This window comes from Serinus canaria, chromosome 3 (genome assembly GCF_022539315.1).
Source record: "Serinus canaria isolate serCan28SL12 chromosome 3, serCan2020, whole genome shotgun sequence".
NCBI classification, from domain to species: domain Eukaryota; kingdom Metazoa; phylum Chordata; class Aves; order Passeriformes; family Fringillidae; genus Serinus; species Serinus canaria.
The window spans coordinates 15,032,383-15,057,605 of record NC_066316.1 but is presented as its reverse complement, the minus strand read 5'-3'; the positions used below and the strand labels follow the sequence as shown (position 1 = coordinate 15,057,605).

The following is a 25,223-nucleotide window of genomic DNA, read 5'->3' as shown; positions in this document are numbered from 1 at the left end:
ACTAAGGCTTAGCTCACACAAAGAAGTAGGTGGGGTGGGATCCTAAGAATTAGGACATATAATGCTAGCTAATTGCAGCTCTCATTCTGATCAAGATCAGATTATTAGAAATATGTTTGTGGTTGGAATCTTTTTCTCTTCAGTAGAAACTAATGTTGAACGAAATCTGTTCAAGGAGTGTCAATACACCGCTTCTGCGTTCAAAACTTGAGTTGGTTAATCTCATAGAAGAAATGCAAGGTTAAGTGTTGCAGAAGGAGAATATCATTGGTCATTTGCATAGATAATTCTAATCAGTATGTAATTGGTAAAATATGGTTTGCTTAAGAACCACATTTTAGCAAAAGCTTACAGCTTTGTTTCTCACCCTAACAAACTGTCTTTTCTTTTGTGCTGCAGGCAATCCCAATAGCTTACATGACAGCCCATCTCTAGTTGTGGATCAGCAAAGATGGACTATTTATCATTCCAAAGTCAATCTCCCAGCAGCACTAAATGATCCTAGGTTAGCAAAAAGGGAATCTGATTTCTTTACAAAAACATGGGGAGTGGACTTTGTGGACACTGAAGTCACGCCTTCATTCTACCTCCCACAGATCACCAAGGAACATTTTGCATTATACCAACAGGAAATCACTCCGGTAAGAACCCCCAGTTAGGTGCACATAGTCCTAGGAACCAGAAAGAGAATCTTCTTCTAATGAGATTATCCTGGCTAGTAGCCCACTGTACAGTTAGTTGATAATTAATTTGCTTTTCCAGTGTTGTTTGGGTCTTCATTAGACATTTCTAGTTTTATAATCTCAGAACTCATCATGTGGAAAATGCTCTCTGAATTGTCCTGAGACAATTTCATGTTATTTTTAACTTCTGTTTCTGAGTACTGAGCTCTGCACCATGGTTTGCAGTTCATATTTGTTCTTTCTGGTTGTTAATCCTTTTTTCCTGTAAGAATTGTTTAAGGATTGGGCTATACAGTGCAACATAGCATTCTCAGACCTTTGGATCGAATGCTACATGCTGCAGGGGTTATTTTAGGGCAATATTTTTTAGGAGTCTTCAATGTAAACATTGAAACATTTATACATTAACTTCTTAAGCTATAAAGAGGCCTATTGTCTTGGTGATTTCTTTTGTAACAGGGAAGTGTAAGCTACACCTAAGGACACCAGGACCAGTAGGAGACTTCTAAAATCTCTTAAAAATACAAGTGTCAGTAAGTATGTAGTATTCTTTTTTTTTTTTTTTAACTGAAAGAACATGTAGAAGTCTCCTGCTGTTCTCTGCTTCCTTGGTTTGTAACTTCCTTTTTTTTTTTTTTTTTGGTTGGTTCAGAATTAGCTGCAGGAAATGTTACTTGTGTAATTATAGCTAAAGACTGTAGAAGGGAATTGTTTATTAATGAACTACAACTGAACTATTGCCTTTAACTCACATATTCAGCATTTAAAATATTTTAAGATTTCATCCTTTAAAATTAGTACTTAATGTAGTGACATAATGCTAAATGAAGGAAGGGTTTGAAACTGGCACCTGAGCTGTGATGTAGCTTCTTGCAGAAATCTAGTTAACATTGGTGCTCTTTAGAAACAAAATTTATCACCATTGTAGTCTCTGGTGGTGTTTAAAATTCGAAGCTCAGCATGATGAAACAAGATACATAGTTTCAGCAAGGTACTCATTAGTAATATGTGCAAGTAATTTCTACTTTCATCCATTTTGATTTAGCAGTGAAAAAGGATTCTTTGTGTGTTAGTGTGATTCCTGGATTAGTCAGCAAATAAGTGTTTGTACATGTAATTACAGTTGATCTATGATTGTATATCATTATGTAGAGAAGTTACTACACCTCTTCAATAATTTCTGTGTTCATTTTCTCTTGAGATGTAAAGATACAGGAAAAAACACCACATCCACTATTGGTTGAAGTTTTTAGTACCTTTCACCTGGACAAATTTTGTCTGAGCTTATAGAGGAAGAAAATACTGTGCACTTGGCAGAATTATTTTGCATAATTTAGTTGTGTTTCACTGAATGTTTTGCTTCAAATGAAAAAAAAATCTGTGTTTTAAGCATCAGAATAATTCTTTAATATATTTTCTGTTCTACAGAGAGAGAAGGTTCATGAAAGGTGCAAGAATATTTGTACTTCTAAAGATACCTTTGACAGGACACTATTACACACTCACGGTACAGTCAAAGCCTCCTTTAGTCATTAAAAAACGGTGTCTTTTTGTATCAGAATGTTATAACATCAGTAGCAAGTGTTATGAATATTACTCATTATTGATTCTATAATGTACTAATTGTCTCTGTTACTTGCTTGAGATCTTCATGTACAATAATAGCTGATTATTTCTTTGAAACAAGAATTGGAAACTCAAATTTGTATTATCACCTGTTGGCTTCTCAGTGAAGAACTGCAGTGCCTTTCCTGTATCTTTGCCATGAGAGTCATATCATGGCTAAGGTGGGAAATTGTATCTCAAGACAATCTAGTCTAGACCATCTGCTCAAGCCAGGGCCACCTTTGGGAGGACAATGTCCAGTTGTGGATCTCACAGATGGAATGACACAGTCTGTCTGGGCAACCTGTTTCCATGTTCTACCACCCTTCCACTAAAAATAATTGTGTTCAAATAAAATCCTTCATGTATCAGTTTCTGCCCATTGCCTCCTGTCCTGGCACTGGGCACCACTGAGAAAAATCAGCTTTGTGTTCTTAGCACCCCCATATCAGATCTTTAGCATATTGACCTTCCCTGGGCTTTTCAAGTCTAAACAGTCTCTCCTCCTTGTTTCTTAATCATCTTTGTGGCTCTTGACATGATTCATTCCGGTCTATTTAGGTCTGCCTTGTGCTGGGGAGCTCAAACCTGCCTGTGGAGGCTGAATTTCAGGACTTCATGGAAGTAGTTCAACTAACAGGAAACTAGACAGGAAAGAAGGCAAGGGGCAAAATAAAAAAAATAAATAAAAAAAACCAAACCAAACTATTAAAAGAAACACTCATAACTTGGAGGAAGTTTTTATTATTTATTTTAATTTACTTTCTCAAAAACATTATCATAAAAGGGTTCATTTATTCATTTATCAATCTCTTTGAGAAGTCTTATCTATATCAATGTCTACAGGTAATACAGTAAAAAGGATTCAGTAGTTTACTCCTTCTGATCAAGTTGTTTCTGCTGACTTTCTTCCTCCTCTTCTGTGCAAAAGGAAGCCCTTCTGTGGGATTTCTTTGTGTTGGTGTTACTTTGGAATAGCTGTTCCAGAATGAGTCTGTCTGTGCTGCATACTGCAAAATCAAAGTGCCTTCTTCAGTCTTACCTTAATCCATCTTAAAAGAGTCTGAGTGTTTTTAAAAGAGAAAGTTTCTGTCACCAAAGTAACTGGGACAGAAACTCCTTGTGTAGCTGGACAGTTCTTAGTAGAAGCATCATTTGGTAGACTGAAATTTATGATTTTCTGTAAATTCTGCTGTTACTGTTTCCTGTCTTCCTCTAACTCCATCCCATAAGACTTAGCCTTTCACTCCTGTAAGAATTGGTCTGTCCAAAGGCTGAGGACAGCAGGATGATTCCAAGGTTGCCTTTTGTACCTGATACAAGTAAAGTAAGAGGCAAATGAAGTGAAAACCAAAGAGAGCAGTATGGGAGCTCATGCTGGGGTAGCACTTGGCCATGTTTATCAGGGTTGGGCAGACTGTCCAGCAGAGATATGGGCTTATTGCTTTTAAATTCCTCAACTTTTTTGTCCTCCAGTGTGCCCCCTCTTCATAATGCCCACTAAAGTAATGAGTGAGGGTGGGACAGGGGATTTTGGCTGAACCTCAAAAGTCTGAATTTGCCTTTTCTTCGAGTTCTGCTGGGATATAATGAATTAACTTTTCCCAGCTCAGTTCTCTCACCCTCTGCAATTGTCAGGTCAGCATACTCCATGGGAATTAGTGCTGCTGTGCAGCTTGGTCAGTGCCTGGGACTCTGGCCCAAGCCCTTGTTCATCCTTCTTGCCAGTCTTAGTGCGTCCAATCTCCAAGTGCTGTGCAAAAGTGATTGTATGGGCAGCTACAGTCTGAAGCATTAAAACTGGGATGATGTTAGAAGGACCTTTTTTACTGACCCTTGCCAGTGCACTAATGAATGTGAAGTGCTAAGTGGATTGCTTTGTATGACAAACACTGGCACTGCCAAAGCAGCCAAGTGCAAACTCCCTTAAGTAGTCTGGGCATGAGACCTGAACTGCAAATGACAAGAGTACTTCAAGGAATAAGAATATTTCAGGTTGGCAGGGACTTCAGAAGGCCTTTACTGCAACTTCCATCTCAAAGCCAGTCAGCTGTGAGGTCAGACCAAGCCATTTAAAGCTTTACCAAGAAAAATAGAAATATCCAGGAAATATCTACAAATATACATCCAGAAAATCTCTGCAGTACCCAGCCCTTCTGGGCAGCCTGCTCCAATGCTTGACTGTCCTCATGTCATCAAGGTTCTCCTCATGTTCAGTCAGAAAGTTTCATTTCAGTTTGTAAGCCTGTTCCCCCTCTGTGAGGAACATGGCATCATTGTCTTGAAAACTTCCTCATGGGATTCACTTGTTCAAGGGAATTGTTTCCTATTGTTTGCTCATGAATGACTACCTGTGTTTTGTTTAATTTTAGATAAATCCAGGACAGATCTGGAACAAGTACCTAAGGTATGGCTTCTGTGGACTTGGAGCTGTTGTAAGGCTTTCTCGCATGAAGTGTTGGATATATGCATGTACTCTATTCTTTGTAGAAATTTTGTCCCCACTGATGACTAGGGGATCTGGATTCTCAAGAGGATCTGTAGTGCTCAGAATTTAAAGACAGGATTATTTGCTTTGGTTTTTTTTCTTACTGGTCTCAGTTTTTCTCTTAAAGTATAATACAAATACCATTATTTTTTTCATCTTTAAATAAATGACGTTAAGACCTCAGAGCTGAGCAGAATTAGCCAGTCTAGGAGGAAGGAAAAACTTCTCTTTGTGAAGAGTTTGAGGAAAGCTTGAATATTGCCTAGTGTACAAGTCAGCATTAGGTTTAACTACTTGAATCCTTGATCAGAGCTCCCTTGCATATAAGCATGGAGCATACATGATGTGGATTTTTGTGTCAGGTTGCAAAAGACACAGCTCCAGATTCTATTTTAGTCTGAATAATTTTTTTATAGGTACAGTAAGAAGTAAGAGTATTAATATGGGTCAGCATCTCTGTGCCAGTCGTGTAGGCTGTGACTTGAGTAATTGTCAAGGCAGTGTGTAAACTCCAGGAAACAGGAATGCTTGAGTGTGGTGTGATGTTGGAGTCTGTGTTGAACCTTTTAAAATTACACTTCATAAATAAAAGGAAGAGGGTTCTACTGTTCAAGGTTTTGTCAAGTATAAATAATGTTACCAGAGAGAATTTTAGACTAATAGTTCTCCAGGGGGTGTGGTTAATGTTACATGTTACTGACTCTTCCTGTTTCCAGCGGCAGTTGCCACATCCTGCTTAAAGGATGTCAGCTTGAGGCTCTGCTCCCTCCCAGGGAACACTTGCTGCACCCTGACAGCCATCTGGATGATCAGCCTGGTGGGAGCTGTGGCCCCAGGAATGAGCAGATCAGCTGCAGGATGCCCTTGTTAGTGAAGAAGCTTTGCTCAGATCCTTGAGAGGGCCGACCTGTGCTTCAAAGCTGCCTATGTTTGCACACTCAGGGTGTTTAGGTCATCTCAGGTGGTTGAATCCATATGTAATTTTGGAGCTGTGACTTCCACTTTCAGAAGGATGTGACTTTGTCAGGTCATATGAGCTTTTAAAGTACATTGGTTGTAAGGTCTGGAATGAATTTGTTTGTCCAGATAAATGAAAATCTGGATTTTGAAATCAACAAATAAGGTCTCTGTTAGCTTAATGAGACAGGATATGTGTTTAACTGGGGCAAAAAATATAGGGGTGAGTGAGGCACATTTATTTCTTTTGTTTTTCTGTTTCAGATTTTTATGAAACCAGATTTTGCCTTGGAAGATTCCTTAACATTTAATGCCGTTTTACCATGGTCTCATTTTAGTACCGCTGGTGGAAAAGGAAATCGTGATGCAGCTTCTTCCAAGTTACTTCAAGAAAAGGTACAGCTTTGACACAAGTTATGGTTATCCATCGGTGCTGGTGAATACTGCAAAGGAAGTCCATGGCTGCTGCTGTGACATCATTGTGGGCTTTGCTATCTCTCATTTTATGTCAGCCTACAGATTGTTAGGCAGTCATGCAGGAAGCATCCTACTGAAAGAGAACTTTTTTCCCCTGCTCAGTAAATCTGTCAAATCTGGAAAAAAAGAATCTGTGTATGATGTAACAACTGGCTTTTCACGACAGCTGTAACTGACTGAAACAGCTATATATGGAGAACTTCAGAGATGTGGAGTAGTTTTCTTAGGGAGGAAGAGCAGTCCGTGAGAAGGGAAGGCTGGATTGCACAGGTTGTACACTGTGTCAGACTGTTATTTTCCAACATCTTAGGAAAATTTCAGATTTGAGGCACTGTGGTTTCTATGCTAAAAGCAACACTAAATCCTGTGGTGTTTGTGTTTCAGGAGATTCCTCTTATTTTTGATGTTGTCTGCACTGATCTGTTTTTGCATTTCACAAAGGAGAACATGAAAGCAGAGGGGTTTCTTTTATATTGAAAGCAGAAGACTCTTCTTAGTTGATTTTATCTTTTTTTGCTGGTTATGTGGTCATAATATAGAAAAATCTCATAATGAGTCATCTTTACAGTACAAATGCCCATCAAATGCTTTTAGAAAATCTGAATACTGAGGTACATTGGGAAAAAATAAGGTACCTTAGGAAAAAATAACATGAGATTGTCTGGAAGGTGTTTCCAAATTTCTGGGAATTAGTCTTCCTCCTCTCCTGCCAATTCAGGAAGAAGTGACAGGCTCTGCTGGAGGCTAACTCAGAGGTTTATTAGGTTGTCCTCCACATCTAAAGTTGGAGGAAGGCTTCTTTGGAAATTTTTGGGGCAGTTGCTGTCTGAAGATGAAAAAACAGCGTCTGGCATGTGTTGTGAAATTCCCAAAATGTGCCTGGAAGTATCAAGGACACTCAGAAAGGAGTTGTGTTGAAGCACACCCAGAGCCCTCACTGATGCAGAGGAGTGAAAACACTACTTCATATGACTGAAATGAGTCCACATTTGTTGTTTTACTTTTTAAAGCCTCTGAACTGCACGAGGTTTACACTTACCACATGTAAATGTGCACCCTGCTGCTGTAATTGTCCCTAGCTCCAGCACCATTTTCCAAAAGGATTTTGAAAACTTTGTCTTAAGCAAGCTCTTTTGGACTGCTGTTGATTTACTTCAAAAATTTCCTCATGGTGTTTTCTTCTTTACCTCCTCCCATGTGTTGCCCTGCATTGGGACTGTAAGCTTTTTGAAGTAGGAGCTGTTTGTTCTGTTTGTTCTACCTTGTTTAGCACAGTGAAGGGACCTGGAGCATCTGGTTGGTACAATCACATAAATAGTTGTTTGTAATAGCCCTTTCTCTGATCCCTCTGTCCCAGTCTGTCTTGGCTTTCCCTGTGGCTAGGTGTGTCACAGCTGGTTGGTGGAGGATGCTTCTGATTAAATTAGATATGAACAAAAAAGTTGGGTTTATATGTTGTATAAATCCCTCTTGTATTCATGGGAAGCAGTATGAAAATAACTCCAAGAATGAGACATTCTCCAGCTGATTTCCTTTCCATCTCTGGTTGGCCTTTTGAAATTCAGCAGGAGGTTTGAATGCTTGGCACCTCTGAGAAACCAGGTCATCTGAATATTAACATTCAGATGAGCATCCCAAAGCCTCAGTCCTTTCAGTTTGCATATTCAGCATAAGCCAAAACACAGAGCTATTACAGTGAAAGAATCAGACCAGCACAGAGGTCTGGTAACTGTTGGACACAAAGAATTTGAATTTCATGTTCTGAACATATAGGTGTACTCTGTCTCTGGGAATCCCACAGTGCCAGCACACAGGAAATAGGCTTAATACTAATTCCAGCTGCTTGGCAAAAGTACAACTGCAGCCAGAGATACCCTGGAGATTTTTGTACAAAGAAGGTACTACAGCTTTTTAAATAAGCAAAGCCATTCCAGTGGTGGGTCATGAAATACAGTGGCTGCACCTTTAGCAGCTTCAGTGACCTAGATTTCGTAGCTTATCTGCATATATATACTGGTGCTCACAAGCCAGTATGCAGAGCTGTCTCCTGTTTATTGTCCATATTCTGTGGCCAGTGTGAAACCATGTGTTACTAAACTTTGGGTATTTTAGATTTATTTGCTTCTCTAACTTTTTATTTTCAAGCAGGAAAGGTATCAAATCAGTCTTCCCTCACTGATCTTGAGATAATTTAAGAAGTTATTAAACCACAGCAACAAAGGGATTTAACTTTTATTAGCAAAATTTCCCCATGACACAATGAGACAAATACTCTGAAAGTGTATTTGTATGGTGATAAAGCTTCCAGGTCATAACAATAATGTTGGTTTTTCCTCTTCCCTCCTCTTCCCAGCTGAGCCATTATCTGGACATTGTGGAAGTCAATATTGCTCATCAGATTTCTCTCCGTTCAGAAGCATTTTTTCATGCAATGACCTCTCAGCATGAGTTGCAGGACTACCTCAGGAAAACCTCCCAGGCTGTAAAATTGCTTAGAGAGAAAATCTCTAAAATTGATAAAGTAATGTGTGAAGGATCGCTTCGAGTTTTAAGACTGTCACTCACCAGAAATAACTGTATAAAAGCATACAATAAACTGAAGTTAATGGCTACTGTACACCAAACACAGCCCACAGTACAGTTGCTGCTCTCCACTTCGGAGTATGTTGGAGCTTTGGACTTAATAGCAACAACACAAGAGGTGTTACAGCAAGAGCTTCAAGGTATTCACAGTTTCCGGTAGGTAACCGTGTAGGAAATACATAAAATGCAAGCAGAGCTGGCATGTGTTGAGCACATTATGTTGGCTGGAGGGATTTGTTCCACCTTTGTTCATTCTTTCTTAGAGGACCTAATACAGAGGGTATAAAATATAAGTGTGGCATAAGCAGTGTGACTAATACATTTGCCAGAGATGGGGTGGGTGTTTTTTGGAGTGGAGTGAACTTTTCACATCTAAATGCTTTGTCCTCTGTTCTGGTTTACAGATGATTTAGGGGTGCAGAGATGAGAGCAGAGCTGTGGCTGGACTTTAATCTTGCATGGCTTGTAGGTGTTTTCCACGTGGGGTCTGCAGTCCTCCTGCAGGCAGCACCCCAGGGATGGGCCCTTGGGCCCATGTCTTTAGTGGCTGACCTGGGCTGGAGTTGTTAAAGGAGCATGCAGGAATATTAACAGAGTAGAACCTTCTACCTGATAAAATAAGCTGTCATAAGATATAGGTACTTAAAAAGTGGTGCATGCAAAGCTGCCAGTGTGGCATGATGCTGGCAGAAGCAGTGTGTGGTTAAATCAGCTCCAAGGCTTGCATCAGCCAGCTGAGGAGCTGTGTGTTAAGTTTTCTATGTTGATGCTGGGTGAGGGTGCTTTGTTTAGAGGGTTTGTGGTTCCTGCAGCCCAGTGGCCCACAGCTTGCATAATGGAAGCATGATTGCTGCTCAGTACCTGCAACATGAATGTTCAGAACTTTATATAGTTACTGCTCTTGTCCATCTCTTCTGGCAAGTTCCTAACACATCTTCTAGCTAGTTTGGAAAAACATTCAAATTTTATGTAGAAAAGTTCTCAGGAAAAAGTCCTAGAAAAAGCATTAAAAATGAAAAAAAAAAAAGAGCTAAAAATTATTGGGGTAGTGTTGCTGTAAGAGTTTTTGTTAAAAAACCTAGAAACAGACTATCTAAAAAGTGTAACTTGTCTCTCTTTAGACGCCTCCGTGCAGTCTGTCCTCTTTAGTGTTCCTGCTATCAACCACTTGATTCTGGTGCACAGCCCTTGACTGAGTCACCTTTGTATTGACCTTGGTGACAAGTCAGTGCAGTTCTACAGCCCTGTGACAGCATCACTCAGAATCAGCTGTATTTTGCAGCTGGGTAACCTGTGTGCTCTGTCAGCAGAGAGTGCCTTCTCTTATCATTGATTGACATGATGACCCAAGAATGTGCCATTGTTTCAAAATTACCCTCAGGTGTGGAACATATTTAGCTAATCGTCTTGTCTGTAAAGAATAATTTATATGAGTAAAGCTTAATTGTTTTGATAGTCACAGACAGTGATGTGTGTGGGAAATGTCCTCTCTGCTTTGGACATAAAGGCTCACAGAGGTGAGTTAAGAGCTACCTAAGTCATGTACCCCACCAGAAATGCAAGTGCAGTTGAGAAGCCCAGCACAGTTTTCAAATCTCACAGTGGCCTGTGTATATAGCTTTTGTGAAGAAATAATGTGCAGTGGAAGGATGGAAGTCTTGATAAAACTTCTCAGTAGAATGTTGTGTTTCTAAAAATAAATAAATTTTTTTAAAAGCACAAATTCTTCAGTTTTTCCTAAGAAATTCCAAAGGTATCTTCTTGCTTTATTCTGAACAAGAATGATGCAGTTGTCAAGTGAGTTAAATACCCAGTTTATTTAGCAAGATACTTCTAAAACAATAACACATTTTCTAAATAATTGCTATTTTTTTACTAAATATCTGATGAAAAAAACTCCCATCTTGTTTTAGTGTTGCCATGGCAGCTTGTAGAATTTGGTGTTTTCAATTGAGTCATGTCAGAATCATTCAATATAAAGCAGTAAGAAAATGACTCAAATTATCAATTTTTCCCTTGTCATACTGTATGCAGAGAAAAATGCGGTTTGTTTATAGTTGTAGCAAAAAATTAAAAAATTGTAAAGGTTGTGTGAAGTAATACATTGGTGTCTTTAGACTGGGTTCATTATGTGTCAGTTGTAACTGTTGCTACTGTAGGATAGAATTAAACTTTTAGAACTCTAACCTTTTCAAGTTCACCCTTTTAATTTTACAAAAGAAAGCTGATGTGTTAACTAACTTAAAAATCTGCAAAAATACTTTCTGCATCCTTTTCACAGTCCTTGTTGGGGTGATGGAGATAAAGTGATTTTTTTTGTTTGGGGGAGTGGTTTGGTTTTCTGGTTTGTGTTTTGGGTTTTTTCCCCCCCAGGTATGCTAGCAAACCACACTTTCATAGTATTTTATTCAGTAAAGCTGATGCATGGAAAAATAGTTCTCATTTATGTATTTTAAAATAAGCTTTACCCTGCAGTCATCATTTTCCATGGTAGAGTTGTCATATTCAGTATTCATTGAAAGGATCTGATGTGTGAGTGGTACCTGTTAAGAGATAATTACCAAGGTGTTTTTCTGTAGTGTGAATTAAGGTTTGACTTGTTCCTGAATATTTCAGGTTGGAGGGATTTTTGTGGCTGCTAGGAATTAAAACCTCTTGGACAAAGTGGTGAGGGTAGGTGCTGGGAACTGTTGTTTGATGTTTCCGTAGCTGAGTTTTGGGAGGACAGGTTTTGGTGTGTTTCAGTGCAGTTTAGCACCAAGGAGCATCTTCATGCTTACCTCAGTAAGAGCCTTTGTGTTGTGGCTCCTAGTCATGCAGTCTTGCAAGTTATTACAATCTTTGTGGTGTTTTCCTGTTGTGTTTGTTCTGAAATGCCCATGATACAACTGGCTTGGATTTTCTAGAGGCTATTTTTGCTTAAATTAGATATTTTAAATATGTCTGCTTTGTCCATTCCAATGAATTATTGAACGGTTTCAAAAGCAGGTACATCCCTGATCATCTTGAAATTAAATAAGTTAATCTGCTCAACTCAGATCCAGCAAGATTCCTGGACTTCAGCTCAGTGCTGGCTATCTGGGTTTCTGCAAGGAGGAGGAGCCAGGAGTCATAAGTTATGACAGCAAAGGATTAGGCTACACCAACACTGAATGAAAGCCATGTTCATCCCCCCATTTTGTATCTAGTCTTATCTAAAATACCACAGCTCCACTTAATTCTCATTTGCAAAGTGTCTGTGTTTGTTTTTGTTAAAGAAAAGGCAGTCTGATTTTTACAGATACTTGTTCCCAGCTGTTAGTGGAAGTTAAAAAGCCTGGAGTGTTTGACATCTCTGAAATTCACACTTTTAAAGGGTGGTTGACATTTTTGATGTGAGAAATTCCCTTGTGGTTCTGTATGACAACAGTCTGCAAAATATGGTCTAAAATCTCCCATACTTGGGAAAAATATTTTTCCTTTAGAGTAGCATAAAAAATGGCAAATTTAAAAACTCCTGTGTGTTCTCTGAAAGCCATCCTGTCATGTGAATTTAATCTGTTACCACATCAAAAGCTTAAATGTTTGAATTAGAAGAACTTGTGGACTGATGATCTGAGGAACTCAACAAGCAAAAGAAGTATTCCTTCTTTTTAACACCTTTATGCTGACAAGCAGTGAGTATTCTTAGTTCTGGTTCACCTCATTGGGCAGAGAGGTACTTGGCACCTTCCAAGAAAAGGAAAAAGCCCTATTTCCAAATTTTATCCTCCATCAATATTCAAGTCCATATGTTTTGGTGTAAGGTGACAGTGCCTCTGAAAAATGCATAATTTCAGCTGCTCTGAGGAGTGAAAGATTGGAGCCTCCCATTAAGCCGGTGTTGATTGCATGGAAATTTCTTGCTGGGTGGTTATTTTCTTCAACTGTGAACTAATGATTCGTTTTCAGGTTGATTATTTAGCTCATATCTCAATGGCTGTTTTTCTTAGGCATCTTGGCTCACAGCTTTGTGAACTGGAAAAGCTGATAGATAAAATGATGATTGCAGAGTTTTCAACTTATGCTCGCAATGATTTAAATAGACCCCTAGAAGATGATTGCCAAATTCTAGAAGAGGTATGTCTGTTATTGAAATAAACTGTCTCATGAATATGTTTGCATCTTTAACATACTTAATTAGCACCGACTAATTCACTCAGTCTCTAGTAGCAACACTATAATTTTAGACTATTTGTCTTCTTATCCACACCTCTCCCTGCCCATTTATTCTTGTGCTTGATAAGATTAAACAATTCTAATTAAACTCTGAACTGCAGTCCAGGCCCACTTTATTTTTTCAAAATAATCAATTCTCCTTTCTGTAATTAAATGTATACTGAGTCCACTTCCTGAACCTAAGCATGTAAGTGGAAAAGAACATGGACTCTGATCTACTTGGTTGTAAAATTTAAGTTTTGCAATGAAAGCTGATATTTGCGTGTTGTTCTTATTCTGTCTCCCCGTGCTTTTATGGGTGCTTATACCAAGCATATGCTTGCCCTGAATGCATGCTTCATTCACAGTATATATAGATATATATTACTCATTTCTCTGAAGATCATAAACATACAAAGATTAGGCTATTGTGGTTGCTTTCTAGCCCAGAGAAGATTTTTCTGGATTTTGCCATTAGGGCTCTTTATTAATTGCTAGAGCCTATGACCTCCTGTTCAGTTTTGTTTAATCCATTTCAGGAGATGTAGTGGCTAGCAGTAGCACTGCAAGGCTCCCCTTTCTGCCCTGTGGTTCCTTGCTCTCTGTGCTGCACCTTGCCAGCCTCTCACTCGGGCTGAGCTTAGTGTCAATCTTGCTCAGGATCAGGAAACTCACTCATGGTTAGAAATATCCACAGGTTTAAGCACTTGTGAATGAGCTCACTTGAGGAATTGGCAGGAAAAGGGGTGGGAGGAAGAGACTCAGCTGGTATTGCCACAGGGAACTTTTTTTGTCTAGGCAAAGCTTGGCATTAGTCTGGAGGAATTGGATTGACCTAAATGCTGTTCTCTGTGTGCTTGATAAGTGAACTTTCTTACTGCTGTGCAATTTCTTAAAATTGTTTCTTGTCTTCACCTTGGTATTTTTCATGTGTGGTTTTTTTAATTTTCTTTTTTCTTGATAGGAGAGACTTGTATCTCTAGTATTTGGACTTCTAAAACAAAGAAAGCTAAATTTTTATGAAATATATGGAGATGAAATGATTAATACTGCAAAGAATATAATTAAACAGGTAAGACAAACATTTCTAATGTACCTGACAAGCTTTTCTCTACCCCCTGCAGATAATTTTTTTAGTCATTAATAACAGCTCTGATGAAGTTTTTTGGTGGCTGATGGTCTCTCAGAGCAGCTGAGCTTGCAGACACTTTAGGGCTCCTTGAAGCACAAAGGTCTTTACAGAATAATTTTTGGAAGGTGTAGGTAACATAAGCTCCATGTTTTTTGTGTAAAATGAACATTGTTGTGAACTTCCCTTTCTCTTAACACGTGGCTCTCTGAAATAGTAAAGTTGTGTCATAGCACTACATTTCATTAAAACCCACAACAAAAGAAACACTCCAAAACCACACTAAAAACCTCTCCTTCTGAACACACTGTAAAGCAAAACCTTGGAGTTCTTGATGTAAACACATAAAGGAGTATCAAAGAACTTGCCAGTTTAAACATATGAATTCCCTGCAAATGGTACAGAAAATATTTATTGCCTTTATGTTAACACAGACCTAGCACAGGCACATGATAAAAGGTTGGAAAATATGCTTGCCTTTTTCTGAGAGAGCAAGATGAAGTAATGGGGAAGGTAAAAGTGCTTACCTTAAAAAAACCCTTAATTTAAGCTCCAAATCCTTTCCTGCATTGGTGTGGTGGTTTGCCATTTAAGGCAGAGTATTTCAAGCCAAAAAACCTTATTGATAAAACCAGCTAAAAATGAATAATTGAACAAAATTCAGATTCTTCCTTTGGGGGAAATACACTGGGTAATTTGGATAGTGACATGATGACTTTTGTTTGCAAACAGATCTCAGGCTGAACTTAGGGAATGTGTGTGGTACTTTCAGTTTTACTCATCTTGTTTGTCTTCCCCCATATGTAAGAATACTGTGGAAGAATGTTTGTTTTTGTTTTTTTTTCCTAGAGATAGGTGATTTTTTAGAGGTATGCTCTGATGTGCTGTGAACTCCCTCCCTTTGTATCTCAAAGGCTGGAGATAGGTGCTGAGTTGGGCATCTCCTGTCCTCACTGGATAGTCTGCAGTTCACAGCTGCATTGTGAGCTGGATTGGGAACCTAGTTTTTAAAAGTTTGGATTTGGTTTTTTAACGCTGTTATTTAAAGATTTTTGTTTTAAGCCAGACTCATCTGTTCCAATCCCTTTCACATTGCAGCCCCATGGTTCTGTTGGTCTGGTTGTAGGTGGATAGGCCCATATTGCAAGTAAATTAAAAAAAAAAAGAAAGGAATTAATGAATAACACCAGGATAAAGCTATTCATCTGCCTGGCAGTCTCCACTGGCTTTTTCACTTGCCTGTATCAGCAGTCATTAGGAGGCTTTTTTTTCCCTTCAGATTGTTTGTTTGATCATATAAAGACAGGTAGCACTCCCTCTTTTTCTCCTCATTCTCAGTCTCAAAATGCTTTTCCCATTCTGCTGGGAAAATTTAAGTTGGGTTTTTCAGGTTTCCCCTCTGGTTAATAGTAGACAATGTTTAATCAATTCCAGTGTAAATTTCTGTTCAATAAGGAAAATAGGCAGGATTTGTGTAATTCCTGTGTGGTTTGTGCAGTGCTTTTGTATGGTGGCCCATTGTCTCAACTCTTAGGGGTACTTTTCCTTAATAAAGGAAACTGTTTTCTTGCCACACCTCAAATGTGCTTCCTCTTCAAATGCATTGCTAGGCTGTTTTGGTCAGAGAATTTTAGTAGGTTTTTGTTGCCAGGTTTGTAAGCACTGAGCACACTGCATAGTTCAAGAACAAGGTTGTTCTTCTTCAGAAGCTTCTGTACTGACCACTATTATTCAGAGCAGAGGTAAAACCCTTGTAGCTTGAGGTGACAGCCCTCAGTAACCATTTGGATTGTACAAACTTGCTTAAAGGCAAGATGAGTTCACACTCTACTACTCATCTGTTCAGTTTATTGACTGGCATTTGGGAGAAAAGCCTTTTTTCAGTCTGAGTGGAGTTGATTTGTACCTTGTGCTTACAAGTAATGGGAAAAGAGATGGATGAAATGGCTGTAGAACTGTAGATGTGTTTGGAATGAAAATTGATTGTACTGGAGACCTAAAGAAGCTGGCCAGTTTTGTATGCACGAGTTGCTTTGTGGGGTTTTTCCTGGGGGGGTTTGACTGGTTTTTGGGATTTTTTTTGGTGTGTTTTTAGAGAAACAAGTTGTTAAGTAATACAAGTATCTCTTTCTTTTCTTATTTTACTTTTCCTTATTTAACTTGAGGATTAATGTGTTTGTTATGATACTCAGTAGTGGTTAGAAAGAAGCTAAGATCTTCTTTTGTTTTGTTTTTGTTTTCCCCCCTTAAAATTTGACAGTGTGTGGTTAATACGGTATCGCAGATAGAAGAAATAGACACAGAAGTGGTTGTTAAGTAAGTATGCAGCCAGATTTTTTTTTTTTTGTGGTGCTTGTGGGTGGGGATAGTATGATTTTTAGCGTAGATAAATTTACTGTTCTAATTTTTGCTTAAATTCCCTATAATTAAGGATTATTTCTTCTCTTGCATCTTAAGGCTCTGCTTTTGTTCACCTCTGGGTGGATATTGTTTTACTTCTCATTCATATTCTAATGTTACCCTAATTTTACCTTTGAAATAAATACCAGAATTCTGTGAATCTCACTACATGAAGCATATATCTTTTGAATACATATCTACTTGAAAGCACTCCCTGTTGCCATAATCTGGGACTTTGTATTAAAGCATGTCATGAGTTTAAGTTCCTCATAATCAAGAGCAGGAGCTATCCAGAGAGGAGACCAGACAGCTTTAACCCTAGAAATGGTCCATCAGGAACCTCAGCAAGCCCATCAAAGGCAAATGGCAGAGCAGAGATGGAGATGGAGCCAGACTCCTCTCAGAGTTTGCCCCAAGGGCAGTGGACGCAATGTGGAAGATGAGAAATTCCAGTTGAATTGTAGTGAGAATCTGTTTCCCAGAAGGCTGGTCAGACACTGGAATACAGGCCCAGGGAAGCTGTGGAATCTGTGTTCTGGGACATAGTCAGGCTTTGACTGACCCAGAGCAGCCCCGTGTAGTTGTACCTGCCTTGAGCAGGGCTTGGCCAAGGCAGCTCCAGAGGCCCCAGCTCCAGGGGCCCCTGCCAGCAACTGTTTTTTTCTATGGCTTTATGATTCACTTGACTCAGCAAAGTGTTACCACAAGATAATAAAAATAGTCCAGCTGATAAAGCAAACTGAGTTGCAAAACCTGCATGGAATTCATACTCAGATTGAGAAATGACTGGGCATAGGGTCATTTTTACACATTGGATACTTGATCACCATTCTCTAGTGTTTAGTCTTCTGCTCTTGGGCCTTAACTGTATATTACAGCGTTTAATTTTTGTTCTGTCAATTATTTTTCTGCCATTTTGCCACAAACTGCTGACTTGTATGTTAATAGCAGAAGTGGTCTCATTGCAATGCCTTGCAAATAGAGCCTTTAAATTTGCTTGATAACACAGCTTTTAGTACTAGAAAAGTATTTTCATGTAGGTTTTTTCGTAATTTTTTTTTCCTCCTACATGGTTTGTGAAAATGTTATTAACCCCATCCCTTGTAGGTAACACATACTTATCCTAGGGAAGAGAGCATTATGCACAGGAAAGAGCTAAAGGGTAAATGTGAACCTTTCATTTTGTGATAGTATGATCTAATCCTGTATCCCTCCTTCCCCTCTCCACTTGCACTCTGTTGATCATGACTGTTGTTTAGGAGGTGTCTGTCACTTGCCAGGTAAAAGTCTACACAGTTTTCCTTATATTTGCAATTCCATTTAAAGCATGTTTTCTTTTCCTTTATGTGCCAGTAGGCATCATGGCCAGCAAACAATTGCTGTCTGCTGAATACTGCTCTTTTTTTAGGCTTGCAGACCAGATGAGGATGATGAATTTTCCTCAGTGGTTTGATTTACTGAAGAATATTTTTTCAAAATTTACTATCTTCCTCAAGAGAGTAAAGGTAAGACATTCATCTGCAAAAAATTCATACAGTTCAGCCATGAAAGGGAATTAAGTTGCTTTTCCATTTGAAGTCTTAAGATGTTGGTTTTGCTTGTAGACTTCAAACTTCTGATTGAAAGGAGATGTGCATATTGGCATCCAGGGCAAAAATGACTAGTGCTAACAAAGAGAGCAGTGACAAAGAGATAATACCTCTTTTGCTCTATTACTTCTATTCTGAGCTGCTAGGGATTAGGACAGGACTTTTGTACGTGTTAGATTGCTCCAAATGAGATTTCTTTCACCTCTCTCAGAAACATCAGATATTGGTTGCCATCAGACAAACGAGTCTGCCTCTAAATACTAATTACACAACAAAGAAAATCTCTTTCTAGCACAAGCTTGTGGCACTGGGTTTTGGGATGTTTTATTGTAATAAAAGTTGTATTTCATTCTAGGCAACGTTAAATACTATCCGTAGCGTGGTTTTCTTGGTTCTAGACAAGAACCAAAAAACCAGAGACCTGGAGGACACGTTGCTGAAGAACTCTGCTAAGGAGAGCATGGTGGACAGCGAGGTGGCCTACCTGACCCACGAGGGGATGTTCATCAGTGACGCCTTCGGCGATGGGGAGCTCCCGGCCGGAGCCGCCGACTCGGCCTCCCAAAGGAACACCTCCCCCAACAGCGAGCCCTGCAGCAGCGACTCCGTCTCGGAGCCCGAGTGCACCACCGACTCCTCATCCAGCAAGGAGCACACGTCCTCTTCTGTCACTCCAGGAGGAGTAGAGATGATGTGAGTGAACACCCTGCCTGTCTCCGCCTGGCAGCATGGCTGGAACGAGGGGTGAGGTGCAGGCGGTTGTTTGTGGTCACACAGTACAAAAATGACTTTGGAAGAATGTGCTTTCTAGGTAGGTGAAGTGTAGTGGCTCTCCCCCTAGACACTGCCATCAGAGTCCACTGTTATATTTCCATATTTTCACCTCCATATGTAGTGGTGCAGGGACTGATTTACGTCACTTCTTCCAGAAAAGAGCCCCTTCTCCATTAGTTTTTTGGGGGAGGCCGCTAGTGTAGAGAGCAGGAGAGATGTGAGTCCCTGAAAGACAGATTGTTTGTCATGCCTTTAGCAAGCAGAAGTGTTTCTATTCCCTGTCCATGTTCTGTATGGTTATTTTTCCTGGGTTTTTTTTTGTTTGCTTGGTTTTTTAAAATGGCTTCATGGAATACACCTTGATAAATTCTAGAGAAAAATCTTCTATTTGTCATCACCTATTTGACTTGCATAAATAAATAAATAAATAAATCCATCTCAGTGCTTTGGTTACATAGGCAGTGCTGCCCTGAGGTGCTCTAGTCTCCAGAGTTCCAAGCTTCTGGCATCCCCTTACTTGTGGCAGCAAGTCAGACCTATCTTTTGAAAAGAACCAGGTGTAATGTGTGTGGGACTCAGGCATGAACCACTTTAAAAGCCAGCATGTTATATGAAGCAAAACTGAAATACCACTTGTTACCCTTCTGAGAGATGGAAGACAGCAAGTGGCCTGCTCTTGCTGGCTTGCTCCTTGATTATCTTTACCTAAGTGTTGAAACAGCTGTTAGTTTTGATAGAGACCTTCCCTACCAAATGACAATGCTGGCTGAAGGAGGTAGATTTTCTATAACTATGTTGTGCATAAAACACAAGCCTTTGTATGTCTGAACATCTGTCGTGTGCTGGAGGAGAAATGAAATGTGAAGAGGAGTCCAGGGTTACATGGAAGAGCGGGGAAAGGGAAGGGGGTTGGATCCAAACTAATTTGGAGCACTTTGTCAAGTTTGCTAAAAATACACCATCCAGCTAGAGCTTCTGAGGAGTAAAGTTGTTTCTGAGGCTGGTTGCATAACTTTGTTCTAAAATGAACTTCATCTCTCTTCTGGTTTTGTTTGCACCTTTGCTCTGTGTTTGGAGCAGGCTAGTAAAAATAAACAGAACAACATCGGCCCAGTTGTTGCTCTGTAGTGTTCTGAGTTCTCTTCTGTCATGCTGTCAGTCCTTGGGCTGGCCCATAAGATTGTGATCTTCACTAATGGCATGAACCATGAGTAGCAGAGCTGTGCTCAGTGCTGGCCTCAGAACAGTAGACAAGTCATACAAGGTCTTTTAAAAAGCACCACCTTAAGAGCCTGTAGTCTAAAGAGGTAATAGAATGACAGCCTGTAGATTAAGGCTGTGGGGAGTGCAGAGTATCTATTTTAGGCCTTACACTTGCATCAGAAGAAAAGTGCTGTGTTTTATTTGTCATATGCTTGTGATGCTGAAGTCTCACAGGAACTGGGTAAATTTTAACTCAGTAAATTGTTGATTACATTTATTGTATCATTAATGGCTATATTATGTTTACTCTTAGACCATTAATAGCAATTGGAATGCAAAATCAAAAAAAAGGAAAAGGATGTGCTGTTAGGCATTTCCTTGCTGTGAGGGGCTGACAGGACCTTGACAGCAGCTTAGAAGATCCCATCTGTATAAAGTGACTTTGGTGATTAACTGACTGCATTTGACAGTTGCTGCAAGGCTTTTTCCTTCTGTGTGCAAAAAAACTGTTTGCTCCATAAACTGATGCTCAGCCAGCTGGTTCTGTCATTTGTAGGATCGGCGAGGATATGAAACTGACTGACCTGGAGCTGGTCAGGCTAGCAAACAATATCCAAGAGTTACTTTATAACGCCTCTGATATCTGCCACGATCGCTCAGTCAAGTTCCTCATGGCAAGAGCAAAGGTGAGGAGCTTGGGTCAGAACCACTGGTGGTGCCTCATGCTGGTGAGCATTTGCTTCCAGGTTACTGCTTTGATGAGGGTTCTGAAGTGGCATCTGTGAAAGGAAACTGTTCCTGCTGCCACAGGCTCTGTGTGGTAATGCTCAGAGCACACCGGTGTTAACATAAATCATTGCAAGGCAGTATTGATTTCTTCTGCCTATTTCTTTCTCTTTTTAATATTCTGATTTGCTGTCTTCAATGCTTCATGCAGAGAATGTGTGTCTGTGACAAGGTAGCAACTTGCACTGCTACCTTGTCTACAGTCTACTCTGTCTGTCACATGTAGGGTTAAATAATGTGCCTCTTCAAACGGTAGTAGCCCTCAGACATGCTGACTAGTTATTTCTTTATGTCTCTGGATTTTTGTGGTGGTATGTCTCCTTACAATGGTTTTCTTTGCATGCAGGATGGCTTCCTAGAGAAGCTGAATTCCAACGAGTTTGTTACTCTTTCTCGCTTGATGGAAGGCTTTATCTTGGATACTGAGCAGATCTGTGGCAGGAAAAGCATGTCCTTGAGAGGAGCTCTTCAGAGTCAAGCCAATAGATTTGTGAATAGGTTTCATGAGGAGAGGAAGACAAAACTAAGGTACCTCTGGGTAGACAATATTTGTGTTCTTCCATGAATTATTTTATGTATCATATGCCAGCTGAACACAATCTTTTGTTGCCTAGAACATCAGTAAGCTTGTTATACCCCAATTATTTCCAGTTGGTTTAGACTTTTAATGTTTTCATAACTTGATTTCTTCAAACTGGATTGTTCTACAGTTACCTAAATAAGAACAGTAATGGCTACAGAAAGTACACAAAACTAGCTTTAAAGAGCAGTATTGCTCTATTTTAGGGGTTTAAGAATAATTCACTTTCAGCTGTTTTCTTAAAAAAAAGCCAAACAAAGCCAGACCTCTCAGAGAAACAGCTGGCCAGTAACATCCATCAAGTCTGTTTGCTCTTCATCCATCAAAAGCTGTTAAAATTCCTGTGTTTATCCATTATTTCATTGGCAGTGATCTCATAAATACCTTTATTGCCTGTTGTAGTTTTTGGTCCCCAGTGACAGATTGAGTGAATGAATTGTGACGTCTCTAGACCAGTACAGCGTTGTTCTGTTTTGCTGCTGACAATTGTCGGGCACCTCCTTCTCATGAAGATGACTGACATGACATCTTGGGCCAGTGGTTTTTGTTGTTTTTCAGCATTACAGTCAAGAGAAATGTCAAGACGAGGTATTTCTTTCTCAGCCTCCTCTCTTTTGTGTTTTGACCAGCCTGCTTTTGGACAATGAGCGCTGGAAGCAAGCTGAAGTTCCTGCCGAGTTCCAGGACCTCGTTGATTCGGTGTCAGATGGCAGAATTTCTCTACCTGAAAAAAAACCAACAGGTGTGTCTTGCAGTCCTGCTGTGAAATGAATTTATTATCTGCAAATTCTGCTGTTAAATGTTGATGGACATATTCTGATGACACGCTGGATCTGTGTTTGCTCGCTGTCCTTTGGGGGAATGGGAAGAAAGTTGATAGCTGTTCTCTTTATTTTTATTCTGTTACTGGTGTTGAAATATTTTGTTCTGAAAGATTATCTGTTTATTTTTTGGAAACACCCAGAAGTGTTAGCACAGGGGGTTGGCTGCCTTTTTATACAAATATTGCCAGTGTAGAGACTTGCAGCGTCTGCACAAATTCAGTCTTTTCCCACAAGGTACCACTGAGGAATTGCAAGGGACTGAGGAGCACGTGCATGTGCTCAGCCCTCCTTGTGTGAAACAAAGCCTGCTCCTTCCCACTACTTCATCTGCCAGTTCAAATGAAAGGCAGCATGCCATGTGCCTGCTCGTGGAAGGGAAAACTTGTGTTCATTAAATAATTTACCTTGCCACAGAAACCTCATTTGACCTCAGAAAAGTCACTTTTTCCTCCTTCTTCCCCACTTCCCCATGTGCACCGTGGGAATGCTTAATGTGTTCTTACCTTGTGGGGATATTTATCCAATATTGCAGTGATTGGTGGGGAGGTGCATAACCAGAAGAGGAAGAAAGCATGCAGAGACGGGGAGAAAAATGACAAGAGATTAGAAGGAAGAAGATACAGTGATGTCATGGTGGAGAAACCCTGATCTCCCAGAAGGAACATAGCAGATAACAGAGAGTGTATTAAAGCAATAATCACTCCAGTTATGGAACATGATACCAAAATATGTTTATCAGCCATTGCTCATAAAATAACCTCCTGCAGCCTCCTTCAAGCAGATAATTTAGCATGAAAAACAGCATCAGTAAGAGCTTCTGTTATGAAGCCTGAGGAAAAAGTGATTTGAAGCTAAAATATTAATATACACAGCAAATAACTTGAGAATGTATAGTAGAAAACCTAGTGGCTTTTTCTGGCTGTCTTCTATTTGTACCCTGTTGTATTTGGAATTTTTAAGTCCATCATGACTGTGGGACTATGATTTTTTTTAAAATCTAAACCCATAGCAGATAATGAAGTAACTTTGTGGGCCATAAAAATTTTGATGGGTGATCAGCTATTTAATAAATACTGTAAAAGAGAGAAGTGCTTGCTACAAAAATTGTGGGTTTTTTCAAACCTTATCAATTGAACACTGCATTTTTATAAACAGCATTTTTTTGCACTTGTTTTTAGCTCAACTCACTCTTTTTCCTGTCTTACTAAAATATCTAGCTACTGAAGAAAGAAAGCCAGCTGAATTCCTTATTGTTGAAGGACAGAAATATGCAACAGTTGGGTAAGATGCACTCTTTTCTTTTAACAGTGGCTTAGTTGGCCAGAACTTTGGAGTTAGAACTGTGATGAATGCTAGCAGCTTTAGCAATCTTATTTAAATTAAAAATCCGTCTCCTTTACACAGTCTAGTTTCTCTTTGGTTCCCAACAGTTATAAAACACTGCAAGCTCTTTGCTACATTTAAATTCCATTTTTTCTCTGAGTGGCTAGCTTCTAATTTATAATTTTATTTGAATGGTTTTTCCAATTATTTCATGAAAACACACACCTGAAAATACAGGTTTGTCTTCTGAGCACATTGTTATTTCTTGCAGTCTAGATTATCTCTGGCAAAAATTGTAGGCTCTTAGAATGGTTTGGGATGAGAGAGACTTTTAAAGATCATCTTGTCCTGCAGTGAGCAGGGGCACCTTGCACTTGCTCAGGACCCTTGAATGTTTCAGCCTTGAATGTTTCCAGGTTTGGGAGTTCCACCACCTCTCTGGGCAGCCTGTACCAATGTTCCACCATTCTCATTGTAAAAAATTTCTTTTTTGTGTCTAGTGTGAATCTACCCTGCTTTACTTTAAAACTGTTTGTTGCTCCTTGTCCTGTCATAGTTTGTCCCTGTCTTTCCTATAAGCGCCTGTAAGTACTGAAAGGCTCCAATAAGGTCTCTTCAGAGCCCTGTTCTCTCCATGCTGGACAGCACCAAAATACCTGAGTCCACCACTGAATGGTTGTTTATCTTATTCAGAATAAGATATGGGTTATCTCAGAAGCTGCATATGCTATTTCTTATTATCCTGGTTGATTTGAATTGGAAAGTGGTTTCTTAAAGCTGGTTATAGCAGAGGCATTTTAAAATGTATGATACTTCTTTCTTTCATTTAAAAGCATGCTGTGTTTCCATGCTGTGAGGCTTAAGCATTAATTATGCATGAGAGTGTTTTTGGAGAGGGAGTAAAGCCTGGAAGATCTCACTCCCCAGAGTTCTAACATCAATTTGCACCAAACTTAAAAGGTGTGATGTACAGGATGTCTTGGTCCAGCTGTCATTTTATGAGTTGCTTCATGATGATGTGTCATTGTTCAATTGGAAACAGAATCTGATGGCTGAGAACTTCTGTGCCAGGCAAATGATATCACTGCTGAAGAGCATTTCAGGTCAAGTAGGAGCACTGCTCTAAAGGATAAAATTTGCTTAATATATGATGTGTTTGATAACATACCTCTGCTCACTTGAAGCTTGTTATATTTAGCTCTGTGAAGCAAGTGAGAGCTTCACAGTGCAAATATTTTTCATTCCTACACACTTCTACATCCAGTTTCATTGCATCTAATCAAATAAAATGCATCAACTACAAATGCCTCGTGTTCACAAAACATTCTCCAGATGTTTATTTTCAATTGACTTGTCATCATCTTTTTGCACTCTACTGCCTTAAAGAAGAAAGAGCTAACCTTTTGAAATTTTAAAATATCTGCTTTGAACGTTTGATCTTGCATCAATTTTCCTGCCTTCTGTGAGTTTGAATTCTAAGGAGTATGCTTGCTCTATGGGGAGCCTTCTTAATTCCATCCAGTAGCTTCCAAATTCTCCAGTGCCTGCTGACTTCAGGAGAAATTACAGGTGTTGAGCATCTTTGAATATTTGGTGCTGTTTCTTCACAGCTGCCTTCTCTGTTTGTGACTCCTTAGCATTTATTA

At 39.5% G+C, this 25,223-nt stretch overlaps 1 protein-coding gene across 6 annotated transcripts in view; it reads left to right on the top strand.

Annotated features, from left to right (window-relative positions):
- VPS54 (VPS54 subunit of GARP complex) overlaps nucleotides 1-25,223 on the top strand; it is a 52,980-nt gene that overhangs the window by 15,631 nt on the left and 12,126 nt on the right. For 2 of the 6 annotated variants that reach the window (XM_030235691.2, XM_030235690.2), the window contains 14 exons: nucleotides 400-641; nucleotides 2,112-2,190; nucleotides 4,661-4,695; nucleotides 5,998-6,129; nucleotides 8,564-8,949; nucleotides 12,765-12,891; nucleotides 13,934-14,041; nucleotides 16,359-16,414; nucleotides 17,907-18,003; nucleotides 18,443-18,780; nucleotides 20,621-20,750; nucleotides 21,197-21,378; nucleotides 22,060-22,172; nucleotides 23,472-23,535. In XM_030235691.2, the coding sequence (XP_030091551.1) occupies nucleotides 400-641; nucleotides 2,112-2,190; nucleotides 4,661-4,695; nucleotides 5,998-6,129; nucleotides 8,564-8,949; nucleotides 12,765-12,891; nucleotides 13,934-14,041; nucleotides 16,359-16,414; nucleotides 17,907-18,003; nucleotides 18,443-18,780; nucleotides 20,621-20,750; nucleotides 21,197-21,378; nucleotides 22,060-22,172; nucleotides 23,472-23,535 (2,089 nt within the window). Of the gene's footprint in view, nucleotides 1-399; nucleotides 642-1,003; nucleotides 1,217-2,111; nucleotides 2,191-4,660; nucleotides 4,696-5,997; nucleotides 6,130-8,563; nucleotides 8,950-12,764; nucleotides 12,892-13,933; nucleotides 14,042-16,358; nucleotides 16,415-17,906; nucleotides 18,004-18,442; nucleotides 18,781-20,620; nucleotides 20,751-21,196; nucleotides 21,379-22,059; nucleotides 22,173-23,471; nucleotides 23,536-25,223 lie in introns of those variants that run through there. The other 4 variants (XM_030235693.2, XM_050973220.1, XM_050973221.1 and 1 more) reach the window with 4 other exon arrangements.